At 31.6% G+C, this 14,881-nt stretch overlaps 1 protein-coding gene across 1 annotated transcript in view; it reads left to right on the top strand.

Annotated features, from left to right (window-relative positions):
• Positions 1-14,881, top strand: part of LOC145245674 (zonadhesin-like) — a 248,332-nt gene that overhangs the window by 147,455 nt on the left and 85,996 nt on the right. Inside the window, exons 24-26 of the mRNA XM_080107232.1 lie at positions 688-953; positions 6,155-6,345; positions 7,501-7,684. Of these exons, the coding sequence (XP_079963358.1) occupies positions 688-953; positions 6,155-6,345; positions 7,501-7,684 (641 nt within the window). The remainder of the gene's footprint in view (positions 1-687; positions 954-6,154; positions 6,346-7,500; positions 7,685-14,881) is intronic.

Below are 14,881 nucleotides of genomic sequence, written 5' to 3'. Positions count from 1 at the left end.
TCGATATTTGCTTTCAGCATACCAGATTCAATGTGATGGCCTCTCAAAGTACCAGACGACATGAGCCGAAGTTTTCAAGAAGATCAGTAGTCCTTACGTAACTTCACAAGAGAGGATGTTACACAAAAAAGTGTCGCCAACTTAATAAGTCCTGCACTAATTTCTATCGGCGAAATGTGGCATTTTCTGTGCTTGTTTTATAAGCACTTAAATGGTAAGTTCTCAGACGAACTTAAAACACTAGTACCTCCTTGATGCGACAGGTTCACCAAGCAGCAAAATCCCACCTTTACACTGTAGAGATCCCAAGATGTCGTCAAGCCTTCTACTCAAATAGCTTCTGTCCTCGAGCTGCTAGACTTTGGAATACCCTCCCAGGTCTCTGCTTCTCTAACTGTTCTGACGTGCAGAAGTTCAAGTGTAATGTGAACAGACATCTCGCTGCTTGCCTCCCTGCAAATCTGGTTCCAAATAGCAGCCCCCGCCCACGACTTAGTGGCACTGTGCTTTGTTTGTGGCAAATAAACAATAAAAAATACAGTGAAATATTGTAATCCCACAGAGGATATATCTGATTCTGTTAATTGACATCATTTAATAGAAGTTTAACTACTCCCGGGCAATATCAGGCCTTTAGAGTTACTTTAATATGTATTTGTTTTTTGCGTTGTTCTCTTTTCTTTCTAGTTGCAACGTTACTGACATCGACGAAGATTGCGAAACGCCAGACGCAAAGCGATGTGACTTAATTATGGATAAGATATTCACGAAATGCCGGGACAACTTGCCAAAAGATGTAGTAGCAGGGCAGCTGAAGTCGTGCAAAATCGATACGTGTGCTTATAATGGAAGTCCTAAAATAGACACCGTCTTTTGCCAAGCCATGGAAGCATTCATACAATTATGTGAAGATGAGGGAGTCTCTATCCGGTGGAGAAAGAAAGCAAAATGCCGTAAGTTTCATTCCTTTTTCACCGGGATGATTGACATGATTATAATATTCAATGTACTATAACAAGAAAAATGTTTTTGCTTTATCAGTATTTCGAGCAGGAATAAGTTTTTGGAAAAGAACGGAATTGAAATGCAATTATTCGTTGCAAAATATATTATGGAAAGCAGAATAATAAATAGTGGTTAGACGAAATCTCGATGTGTTGGATTTATTGCTGCTTAAGTCTAACTTTAAAATTCTCATATATTCAATAGTTTTCAATGAGAAGACTAATCTTTATCTGAAATAGTAAATGCATATCTTCTTACATATTGTATATAATATTTAAAAAAAAAACATATGATCTAAAAGCATCTAAAAATGTCAGATCGTTAGAAAAAATTGTCTGTAAACATTTAAATAGAATGTGTTTGCAGTGTTTAAGTGAGAAATTTGTAATAATAAATTCCTCGATGATAGATCTAATGTATTGTACAGTAGGCAAAAATTATATGCAACTAACGGGGTTACCCGGCGTTGCCCGAGTGTTTGGAAGTGTGTGTGTAAGGGAGGGGGAGTAAAGTAAAGAATAAGCGAAGTAATTAATCTGTTTAAATATTTTTAAAAAAAAACGATGTCAAACTTCTGTAAAAAATCGGAAAAACAAAAACAAAACAAAAAACAGCGAACAAACGTAAAACTTCTTTAAAAAAGAAATCGGAAAAACAAAAAGCAATTCGGTTAAGTCCATGGTGCGTTTCACCCAGTAGAAAGCATAGAACGAAAAGGAACGGTAAAATTCCATTCCAGTTTTTTAAGCAACTACAAAACGAAATAAAGCGAAAAAAATGTCATCACCCAGTAGAAAGCATAGAACGAAAAGGAACGTTAAAATTCCATTCCAGGTTTTTTAACAACTATGAACTAAAGAAAACCTAAACCGGTGTTCCTGCATTAACTGTCCTTTGTTGTGAACGATCCCGAAAACGGTGTAAGTGGTGGCGGGGGAAGGAGAAATTAATTTGAGAGAAAAGATTTTACTACTTCCATTGATTTTAACCGATTGCGGCAGTAAACTGCCAGCAGAAAAAATATAGGAATCTACGATTATCGAAGAAGTAGAGAGGTAATATGCCTATAACACACTTCAGATATTGTGCTGCAGTTTGTGAATATTACATTTGCACGAAATATCTTGATTTTTAATCCTATTAAGGTCAAAACCATATGGGGGAAAATGAGTTCATTATATATATATATATATATATATATATATATATATATATATATAATGAACTCATTTTCCCCCATATGATATATATATATATATATAGTCATCCACATACATTACTGTTTCGCTGTTTCACAGCTCATCAGTGCGGCTAGACAGGCAACTACCTCAAGCCAAGATTGAAACCTGACCGTCTGTATGGCAGTCAAGGCTCCTAACCATTACGCTATTGGCGGCTGCTGAAGGAGTAGTGAATTTAACGATGTTTTGACATCGTCCGGAATACCTCCGCTCGATTTGTTTACACAAAGAGCGTCGCTTATATATGCTAATGGTAATTCGTGTATCACTTCTCTATATGTTCAACTCAAGGTGAGGAGAGGAAAAGTACCCATCGTTGACTGGGTTCAAAAACAGCCTATAGAATATGGACTTTGATTCATGAAAGTATGATAGGTTATGAAAAGGAAGGGTTGTAAAGAGATAGCTTTGAGTTTGGGAGTATCAAAACCAAAGCAAAATATGATGAAAGTAAAAATAAAATAGATAAACCCCATAATTTGTTATACCATACCTGTTCACATTCTGTGGATCTATATTAAAACACCTTGTTAAACTTTGTGACATATTTCCATTCTATGGAGGTCAGGCGCGAACAAACACCCCATAATTTTATTATACCATATTTCATCAAACTGAAACATAATTATCAAAGTATACTTACGCAGATAGATATGAAAAGTCTTTATTAAAGTTTGTGCCTATTTCCATTCTATGGAGGCCAGGCGCGAACGCAGACCCCAAAATTTTATTATACCATCCTTATTTAAATTAAACCATACTTATCAAAGTATTATTATGTAAATCTATATCAAAAACACTTGTAAACGTTTCTTTTCCATTTCCATACTTTGTAAACCAGGCGCGAACGTTTTATGTATGAATATTCACTAACAGATATTTGAATACATATTTTCTGAAAACTATTTTATTGCGTGCATTTTGATTAAAAGATATTTTCATACGTGCATGTTGTTTAAAAGATATTTTCATACGTGTATGTTATTTAAAAGATATCTTCATACATGTATGTTGTTTAAAAGATATTTTTACGTGCACGTTGTTTGAAAGATGTTTTCATACGTGTATGTTGTTTAAAAGATATTTTCATACGTGTATGTTGTTTAAAAGATATTTTCATACGTGCACGTTGTTTAAAAGATATTTTCATACGTGCATGTTGTTTAAAAGATATTTTCATACGTGCATGTTGTTTGAAAGATATTTTCATCCGTGCATGTTGTTTAAAAGATATTTTCATACGTGCACGTTGTTTGAAAGATATTTTCATACGTGCATGTTGTTTGAAAGATATTTTCATACGTGCGCGTTGTTTGACAAATGTTTTTTATGCAGTCATAATGCCTAACATGTATTATAATAACGTTCATGTTATATAACAAGTTTAAAAATATTTTAATACGTTCATGTTTTTTAATAAATGTTTTAATGCCTGCACGTTGTCTTACAAATGTTTTAAGGCATACATGCTTCCTAACAAATGTTTTAAGGCATACTTGTTTCCTAACAGATGTTTTAAGGCATATATCTTTCCTAACAAATGTTTTAAGGCATATATCTTTCCTAACAAATGTTTTAACGCATACATGGTTCCTAACAAATGTTTTAAGGCATACATGCTTCCTAACAAATGTTTTAAGGCATACATGTTTCCTAACAAATGTTTTAAGGCATACATGTTTCCTAACAAATGTTTGAAGGCATATAGCTTTCCTAACAAATGTTTTAATGCATACATGGTTCCTAACAAATGTTTTAATGCATACATGTTTCCTAACAAATGTTTTAAGGCATACATGTTTCCTAACAAATGTTTTAAGGCATATATGTTTCCTAACAAATGTTTTAAGGCATACATGTTTCCTAACAAATGTTTTAACGCATACATGGTTCCTAACAAATGTTTTAAGGCATACATGTTTCCTAACAAATGTTTTAAGGCATACATGTTTCCTAACTAATGTTTGAAGGCATATAGCTTTCCTAACAAATGTTTTAATGCATACATGTTTCCTAACTAATGTTTTAAGGCATACATGTTTCCTAACAAATGTTTTAAGGCATATATGTTTCGTAACAAATGTTTTAAGGCATACATGTTTCCTAACAAATGTTTTAACGCATACATGTTTCCTAACAAATGTTTTAAGGCATACATGTTTCCTAACAAATGTTTGAAAGCATATAGCTTTCCTAACAAATGTTTTAATACATACATGTTTCCTAACAAATGTTTTCATGCATACAATTTTTCCTAACAAATGTTTTAAGGCATATATGTTTCCTAACAGATGTTTTAATGCATATATGTTTCCTGACAAATGTTTTAAGGAATACATGTTTCCTAACAGATGTTTTAAGGCATATATGTTTACTAACAAATCTTTTAAGGCATACATGTTTCCTAACAAATGTTTTATGGCATACATGTTTCCTAACAAATGTTTTAATGCATATATGTTTCCTAACAGGTATTTTTATGTTTTAATGTAAATCATTGCCCACTATCATTTCTTACACATTGTAATGTAGATCTTTTAATGCAAGTTGTCTGACGCATTGTAATCCATGTACGTTTTTTAACAAATATTTTAATGCAATGTTGTCTATTGCATGACTGTTGTTTTACACATATTTTCATGTTTGTTGTCTGTTTTAATTGTTTTTTTAGTTTAATTGCCTGTCATTTTAATTGTCTGTTATTTTAATTGCCTGGGGTTTTAATGGCATGTGTTTTTGTCTTTTATTTTAATTACCTTTTATTTAACTGTCTTTTATTTTAATTGATTGTTATTTTAATTTACTTTTATGTAAATTGTCTGTTATTTTAATTGCCTGGTATTTTAATTATATGTTATTTTTATTGTCTTTTATTTAAATTTCATGTTATTTTAATTGCTTGTAATTTTAATTGCCTGTTATTTTAATTGCCTGTTATTTTAATTGCTTGGTATTTTAATTGCTTGGTATTTTAATTGTCTATTATTTTAATTGCATATTATTTAAATTTCCTGTTATTTTAATTGTCTGTTCTTTTAATTGTCTGTTCTTTTAATTGGATGTTATTTTCATTGCATGTTATTATAATTGCCTGCTATTTTAATTGTCTGTTATTTTAATTGCATGTAATTCTAATTCCCTATTGTTTTAATTGTATGTTCTTTTAATTGTCTGTTATTTCAATTGTCTGTTATTTTAATTGCATGTTATTTTAATTCCTTCTTATTTTAATCCTCCGTTCTTTTAATTTGCTGTTATTTTAATTGTCAGTTATTTTTATTGCATGTTTTTAATCGTCTTTTATTTTAATTGTTTTATTTTAATTGTCTTATTTAAATTGGCTGTTATTTTACTTGTCTTTTTTAATTGGCTGTTTTTTATTGCATTTTATTTTAATCGTCTGTTATCGTGATTGCATGTCATTATAATTGTCTGTTATTGTCTGTTATCTTAATTACATGTAATTTTAATTGCATGTTATTTTAATTGGCTGTTATTTTAATTGTATATTATTTTAATTGCATGTCATTTTCATTGTCTGTTATTTTAATTGTATATTTTTTTATTATTTGGTGTTTTAATTGGCTGTTATTTTAGTTGGGTGTTATTTTAATTTCCTGTAATTTTTATACATGCATACATTTTAGTGTACTTAATTCATGTTTTTTGTAGTTTTCTGAATTCTTATATACAAATTACCAATTGATTAAAGGTTTTTCCTTACAGCAAAAAAACATGCTAAATATAAATTTGATAATTTTTAATTGTTTATGCTTTGCAAAGCATTTATAATATGCAATACATTATATTTTGCTTCATATAAAACAAGATATTTTTTTGCTCTAATTTATTATCAATAATGTTTAATGGCACTGCATTGTTTTTAAATTTGTATTTTACTTTTACAGTTGCCAAATGCGGAAAGAATAAAGAATATAAATACGATGCCTTGGTGTGCCAACCATCTTGTGCTAATCGTAAACCAAACTGTACTGGGACTGAAGAGGGCTGCGTGTGCAAAGAGGGATACCTGCTCAGCAATAACGACTGTGTCAAGCCGAGTGAATGTGGTTGTATGTACAGGAATGTCTACTTGCTAGTGAGTCTTGATATTATTGTTATCTTTGAAACAAAACGAAACAAAACAAAAATAAATGCCATACAATTATTATGCAAAAAAAATATTCTTAATGAAATTGCTTCGGTACAATAGTGTGATGCGGAATGATAACTGGTGTGCCGCAAAGAGATAATAGCTAAAAGCAATTTAATTTTGCTTGGTTTAATAAAGGTATTTAATTTCTTAAATATGATGACACCTTAATTGATTTTGTAAATGCTTTCAAGACGAATTGTGAATGTTTAAAATAGAATAGAAAGGTGAGATATTCAGACAACAGACAGAAGAGCAATATATTAGGTTAAGAAGAAAGTTCTTATGGAATTCTTAATTTTAAATTCAAATAATGTATTTTCAAACAAGGTTTCGTTAAAATAATTTTATTTTATACAGAGTGAAATGATAAAATTGTCGCTCCAAAGAAAACAACTTTGACAAAGACTGGCATAAAAATAAAATATTATTACTCGAAGAATGCTGAATATAATTCGATCTAAATTAAACAAGAGGTCAATCCACCTTGTCCTTGATGGACGTACATCCAAACAGCATTATGTTAACGCAGGAGTGCCACAGTGATCAATCCTTGTACCTGTATTACACCTGATATCCATAAATACCCACCCTGATGACCTTGTGTCTGAGATAAGCGTTTCAGAAATTTTCTTATTTGAATTTATTTTATGTACTTGTTTCCTACTTTGTATTCTCAGTTTTTTGTTTATACAAAACTAACTGTGTATTACTGGTTTTGATCGGACTATTGTTCTCATCTTGAGTGTTAGTTGTGCAACGTTTCAGTCGATGTAGCCTTCGTCAGGCATGCTGGTCATCATCTTGGAAAAGAAAAGAGAAAAGTTTTCATACATACGAAACCACGGTGTAAAAAAACAAAAACAGCTCTAAGAATACGAAACTATCTATGGAACCAGTAACTTTTCTATTTTCTTTTCCAAGATGGCGACCAACATGCCTGACGATGGTCGAATGCGACTTCGACCAAAACGTCGCTCAAATAACACTCAAGATAAGAACAATAGTCCGGTCAAAACAAATAATACAAACAATCATCTAAAAAAATTCAGAACTGTAAAACTAATTGTTTTCTATTGACACTTATTTTTCCGTTTGCAGTTGGGAGAAAAACGTATGACCGGTAATTGCAACATATGGGTTCATTGTGGGGCGAATGGAAATATAACAGAGGAAAGCGCCAAACCGTGTGCCCCGCATGGTGAATGCAAATTAGAAGATGGATACTTCGAATGCGTTTGTAAAAAAGGATTCGTGAAGCAAAATGGAAAATGCATTCCTAAAGGTAACTTGCTCCCCTTATCCTTTTTTCGAACATTCGACGAAGTTTTTGTCATGAAATTTGAACAGGCAAACTTTAAAGTAAAAACCCAAATGTGAATTCTAAATTGAAACTGCAGAATGAAAGTAAGGAATCACAATTGAAAAGATCAACGTCAAATTAAAAATTCCAACTTTGTAATCTATGAAATATTTATTTCTGACTCGATTTAAATTACATTTTCGTAATGGCTACGATTTACTACTACTTAAAATCTTTAAAAAAAATGATTTTTTTTAAAAATCGGATTATTTAGTTTCTTTAGACTATTGTTTTCATATTGAGTGTTATTTGCACAATGTTTCGGTCGGTGTAACCTTCGATCTTCTTCTTGTCGAACTCGGGAATCTATCCGTCAAACTCGAGAATGTTTCTGTTAAAATCAGGAATTTGCACAGTATTTTGAACGGAACCCTTTATTTAATCTCCAGAGGTAGAGTGCTCTCGTTCTGTCAGGCATTACTGGGTGAAAGTCCCAAGTACGACAATGACTTTGCTTTTATTTCAGGACAAGCGAAACTTCAACTTTGTAATCCAATAAATGTTTTCTTTTTGGCACTTTTACAAAAATCTGAATTATATTAAACAAAATACAGAAATGAAAATAAAAAAAAATTAAAATTATTTATACTTACAAATATATGCGCTCTCCGGACGCAAATATTTATTAAATTAGAAGATGTGCCCGGCGTTACTCAGTATTAAATGTAACGTTAAATTTCTTAACAAATGAAGTTAAAAAGGGAAGAAACGGAGACATGTACATGCAAGTATTATGTTTTTTCTAGGCAGTTCGCTTCTTGTAAGTAAAAAAAAAACTCCAGCTAAGATTAAAACCAAAACCTAAAGACCGAAAGTTAAGTACAGTGACCATTAGGCCAGCTTGACACAACCTTTAAAAACTGTTTTCAAACCTACTTATTCTTAACATAATGCGGACGATTTGCGCATGCGCATTCCTGAAACAGTTGACAAACAGATTAAAATCACATGACACCCTCCAAGTACTAACTTTTGTTAATTTTGGCCCCTTAGAAACCATTTATTTCAGATGAAAACTAATTAAAAAGTTTTGTTGCATAGGGGTGGGGGCTTTTTAAGATGACGAATATTATATAGTTGAGTGTTCATATTATATTTATATTATTCTAATACAATGAGAGGGGGATAGATAGAAGATACATTTATACAGTTTTTTGCTGTAATCAAAATGTGCTTAATTTGTTTGAAAACTACAACAAAGTTTCATTTTTGTGTGGTAAGACACAAATATGAAAAAATAAATTGGATGAAAACGATTTTGTATATCAATAATAATAATCATTTTTGAGTAGCGGGGCTATGGAAATTCCACAGAGGACTCTTTCATATTTAATATATTGATCTTGACATTCTGGATATTCAGCGTAAATGGAGACGCTCTGATATTGTGTTATGCAGAGGGTGTTATTTAGATGACGAATATTATATAATATAGTTGAGTGTTCATATTGGAGAAACATATATCGGGTACATTCTAATACAGAGACGGAGACATGTAATACACGATGAAAGGAGGATAGAAGAGAGATACATTAATGCAGTTCTGTGAATGTTTTTATAACATATTTTAGAGATGAATGAGTTATCAGTTCTTTTGTCACAAGAGGGGACAGCCATTACTTCTTGATAGAAAGGAAGACACGTTTCTTAAGGATGGGGTTTATGCAATGTTCATTATCAAGATGAGCGTGGGAACAAAATTCATATAAGCCGCTTTCATAACTGCCAGCAACCATTGTAAGAAAGAGGAGAGTTATATGCTCAGTCCGTCAAGTCCAAAGTAGCTGAACAGCAGCTTGGTTCCCACCAATTTTGTATAATAGCAAACAAAATCCTGAACAGAAGTGTATGCTCTATCCCAACTATCATCAATGGACCTGAGTTAATCTCGTCAGCATCAGACAAAGCCAAACTCTTTGTCAAGAAATTTGCAGCTAATTCTACCCTTTGCGACCAAGGCCGCTAACCCCCAATATTTCCTCCTGTATCAGAAAACACGCTATGTGACATACAAATATCTGTACGTGATGTTGCCAAGCTAATCAAAAACCTTGACTCCAGTAAAGCAACCGGCCCTGACGGTATTCCAGTTATAGTACTCAAAAAACTTCAACCTGAACTAGCGCCCGTACTTACAAAACTGTTTAAACGTTGTCTTAAGAAGAATTGCTTCCCATCACCCTGGAAAATCTCATCAGTATGCCCTGTATTTAAGAATTCAGTACAGGCCAATAAGTCTCCTGTGCGTCATAAGTAAGTTGCTGGAATCTGTTAAATAGAGAAGTAATCAACCATCTCAGCAAAAATAACCTTCTTAGTGACACACAATATGGTTTCCGTTCTGCTAGATATACAGCAGATGTGCTTACAGTTATATCTTATAGGATTAGCGAATCTCTCGACAGAGGCAACCTTTCTAGAGCAATTGCTCTTGACATATACAAGGTCTTTGATAGAGTATGGCATAAAGGTTTACTTCACAAGATCTCCAGCTATGGTATAGCTGGAAACGTCTTCTCAATTATTAAATCATTTCTCTCTGAGAGGTTCATAAGAGTAGTAGTTGATAGGCAAAAATCAGAAGCTCACAGTATTAATGCTGGAGTTCCTCAGGGGTCCATCCTGGGCCCAACTCTTTTTCTGATCTACATTAATGATCTTCCAAATCACATCCTTACATCATTTGTAGACATTTTTGCTGATGACACTACCATCTATGGTAGCACATCTAAGACAGTAAATGATTAAGTTCCCTCCAATTCTCTCTCCTCTGATCTTGATCACGTTGTACAATGAGGAAAGGAGTGTCTGGTTACTTTTAATGCATCTAAAATCAAGCTTCTATCTTTACATCATCAACGTTCTGATCCCCATCTGGCATCAATTAAAATGAATGGCTCTCGTCTTGGGGAGGCCTCAAGTTTTGACAAGCTTCTGGGCTTGATTATTACTCCTGACCTTAAATGGAATACGTGCATCAAATCTGTCCAGATACGTCCAAGGATGGAATACTGTTGCCACATCTGGGCAGGAGCTGCTAGAAAGGACTTGTCCTGCCTTGATGGGGTTCAAAATAGACAAAATGTTGAATATATGATGGAAAAAAACGCAAATTTGCACAATTTTTTAATTTCAATTCAAGCTAGGCCAAAAAGCTGCTGAAAAAACTTGTAATATCAACAATGCATTTGGTCCAGGTGGTGGTGTGATATTCAAACGCTCTGATATCATTGTGTTATGCAGAGGGTGTTATTTAGATGACGAATATTATATAATATAGTTGAATGTTCATATTGGAGAGAAAATGGCTGTTGATAGGTTCTTGTATATTTGGAGTTTTTGATACTCCAAATATACAAGAACCTATCAACAGCCATAACTCAACTACCAGATTAAATAATAACACCAACTTAAATCAATCTACCGATCAATTACTAATCAACCCACCACATTATAATCCAACAATAGACCTAACGGAAAATAATCATAATAATCAAGAGGTAATATATATTGGTTTCACATCTGGCCCAATAAAACATAGAATTTCAACGCACAAACATTCTTTTAAAAATAACTCTCTATCAAACCAAACTACTCTATCCAACTATATTTGGCAACTAAAAAATAGCAATATTTCTTTCAACTTAAAATGGCAAATAATTGAGACTTGCAAATCATATAAACCAGGAGATAAATTTTGTACACTATGTACAAAAGAAACCCTAAAAATTTTAAAATATGAAGATATAAAAAGCACAACCAAACTAGTAAATTCAAGACACGAGCTTCTATCATGTAATCATAAACGTTGGTTTAAATTTAATAGATATAAACCACCTTAAATCATTAAAAATTACTCATTAGTAAAAATAGATTAGAATTTTTTTTTTTTTTTTTTTTTAATAAATTAAGTTAGACCAATTACCGCCCTTAGACTCGTAAATCAAATAATAAATAAAGCCAATAACACATGACAATTATCTCCCCTTAAAAACTTGCAAAATAAATATTCTCTCTATATATATTAACTGTAGCGTCTTTAAATCAAAATACGCTAATGGAAACAATTTACTGCACGAGCGTCGCCCTTTTAAAATTCATCATTCAATAAAATAAAAAGCTATAGCAAACATCTAAATGACTACTTTAACCACAGTTCCTGATTTCAAAAAAAGAAAAACTAAAAGGTAACTATCTCTATATATTTTTAAATCAAATTTATTATGTAAATTAAATATATATATATATATATATATATATATATATATATATATATTCTACTCATTTCTATCTCTAACCTATACTAATTTTCTTATAAATTTTAAATCCAAACCTTTTATTTCAATTTTTCAGATTCATCTGCCTTACTTTTAATGCTAGGTTTATTTTTGGTGTCTTTCCAATTCAATAGAAATCCTCCTAAATTTGCTGATGAGGAGACCGTGCTTACCAAAAAAACTATGTATAATTGTTCTACGTGACTTCATGTATACCACAAATAAAAAGCACGGATTTCCGAAACGATCGTACAGATAATTGACTTTGTTGTTGTTCCTTCTTATGAAACTGATTTTTAATTTAATTAAAATTTGATTTTTAAATTTAAAAATTTTTTTTTTAATTTTTAAATTATAAATCACATTACTTAATATTGAATTAGCTCTAGGACATTTAACTATCGAGCTTATTATATATCTAAATTACAACGAGCATTTCCTGTATTTAATTAAACTAGTAATTTCACTATTACATTAAAATACACTTAGCTCTTTAGACTATTATTCTAATCTCCTTTAAATTATATATATATATATATATATATATATATATATATATATATATATATATATATATATATATATATATATGAACAAATGATTAATAAAATATGTTAAAAGACATCTTGAAAAAGAGTTAAAAACATATTTAATTTTAAAAAAGGAAGCACAAGATAAGTGGATAGTCTTTAATCCGCGGAGTTTCGAAGTAATACTCTCCTTCTCATCAGAGGGCAGGAATTAGCAAAATGCAGGATCGGATTTTGCATATAAAAGTATTTAATGAAACTACAAGTAAGTCAAAGATCTTACTTGGTTAAAAAAAGTTCCCCTTACCTCACCCTTTTTTTAACCAAGTATTTTTCCCCTACTGATGCAATTCTCTATCTATATAAAAGACAAGTACGTCCAAGGATGGAGTACTGCTGCCACATTTGAGCAGGAGCTGCTAAAAACAGCCTATCCTGTCTTGACAGAGTACAAAATAGACTTCGTGGCTTAGTGGGGGATGCCCTCTTCTCTTCCCTGCAAACTCTCTCCCACAGAAGAGACGTTGCGAGCCTGTCTTTGTTTTATCGTTACTTCCATGGCAAGCGCTCGTCTGAGCTTCAATCTCTGGTCCCCCCCTCGCTAATTTTTCACGATACACACCCGTCTAGCTGAAACCACTGTCAATAATTTTCCCCACTCTTTATCTGTGCATAAATCAAAGCATAGATTCCATGAACAAAGCTTCTTTCTTAGAAGTGCACACTGTGAAACTCTCTTCTGTTTTCCTGTTTCCCACCTGACTACAACTTGGATCTCTTCAAGTCCAACATAAACAAATTCCTGATGAACCGCCCCCTTAAGGAAGACACTTTATCAAATCTCCATTACTAGCGATTACTACGATATTATCCCATTGATTACTGTACACACAATAACCCTTGTCCACGAGTGGCTTCCGGGCCTTGATAAGTGGTGACCACCTTGTAAAAACAAAAACAAAAAGAATTGAACCAAAAATATTCACTCAGTTTTGGTTTGCCATTCATTTTTTTTAATTTGAAGTTTACATTTTTTGGTTGAGAATTGAAAAAAAAATATTAACTTAATTTTGATTTAACGTTCATTTTTTTTATTTGAAATTTACATTTTCATTGAGAATTAATTAAGAAATATTAACTCTATTTTAATTTGACGTTCATTTTTTTTAATTTGATGCTAACAAGTTGGTAACAAAGGACAAATAAAGGATCTAGTTTAAAAGACTCCAACTTTATTTGTTAGAACTTCTGAACGCCTTTGGATTACTTCTTTTTAATCTCTAAAGAAGTTTAAAGTCTGTCGCCAGGACCTAATAGTAAAAAGAGAGAAATCCAGTATGAGAACATCATCGGCTTAATTAGAAAACTCGATTTCAAATTAAAATTTAAACTAATTAAGTTCAGGCTAAGCGGAAAAAAAATCAGTCCGTGAAAGCTTGCATTACTCTGACCGGAAATTGTCTAGACAGAACAAAACAGGTCTTTCTATAAAGTGTTAAATTCGATGTCATTATTAAAAATTTGGAGGAGTGAGGATTATAAATTAATAAGTGTTTCAGAATCATATCTTATTAAGACTGTTGAAAAGTCATCATGATGATAAAGATGACAAAATAATAATAATAATAATAATAATAATAATAATAATAATAAATAAATAAATGAATAAATAGTTTTTAACCTGTAAAACTATACAAAAATATTTTTTATCATTCGTTAGAAAACCATCTAGTCAGTAAGTCATTTAATCACCTGCAATCACTGCATCAACTCGCTCTCGAATTTACTATAATACCAATAATTTATTTTTCAAGGGATCATCAGTTGTTTACCACGAAACACTGTTTCGGGGATTTAAAAACAAAACAGTATATTACATCATGGCTCCCCAGCAGTATATATATATATATATATATATATATATATATATATATATATATATATATATATATATATATATATATATATATACGAGCAAACAGTTAATAAAACATGTTAAAAAACACTTTGAAATGAGTTAAAAACATATTTAATCTGAAAAGGAAACACTAGATAAGTGGATAGTCCTTAATCCGTTGAGTTTCTCATCAGAAGGTAGGAATTTGCAAAATGCAGGATCGGATTTTGCATGCAAAAGTATTTGATGAAAAAACAAGTAAGTCAAAGATCTTACTTGAAAGCAAGATAAGTTAAGCAGAAGGAATATGGTAAAGAAAAAGGTGATTACACATGAATGGATAGTCTGGTGGAAGAAAAAAATCCAGTGACAGTAAAATCCAAATATATAACTTCAAGAAAGTTAATTGAATTTC

This window comes from Euprymna scolopes, chromosome 23 (genome assembly GCF_053919585.1).
Source record: "Euprymna scolopes isolate OS-2025 chromosome 23, ASM5391958v1, whole genome shotgun sequence".
Taxonomy (NCBI): Eukaryota; Metazoa; Mollusca; class Cephalopoda; order Sepiida; family Sepiolidae; genus Euprymna; species Euprymna scolopes.
Note: the sequence above shows the minus strand (reverse complement) of the source record. Positions and strands in the feature narration are given on the sequence as shown.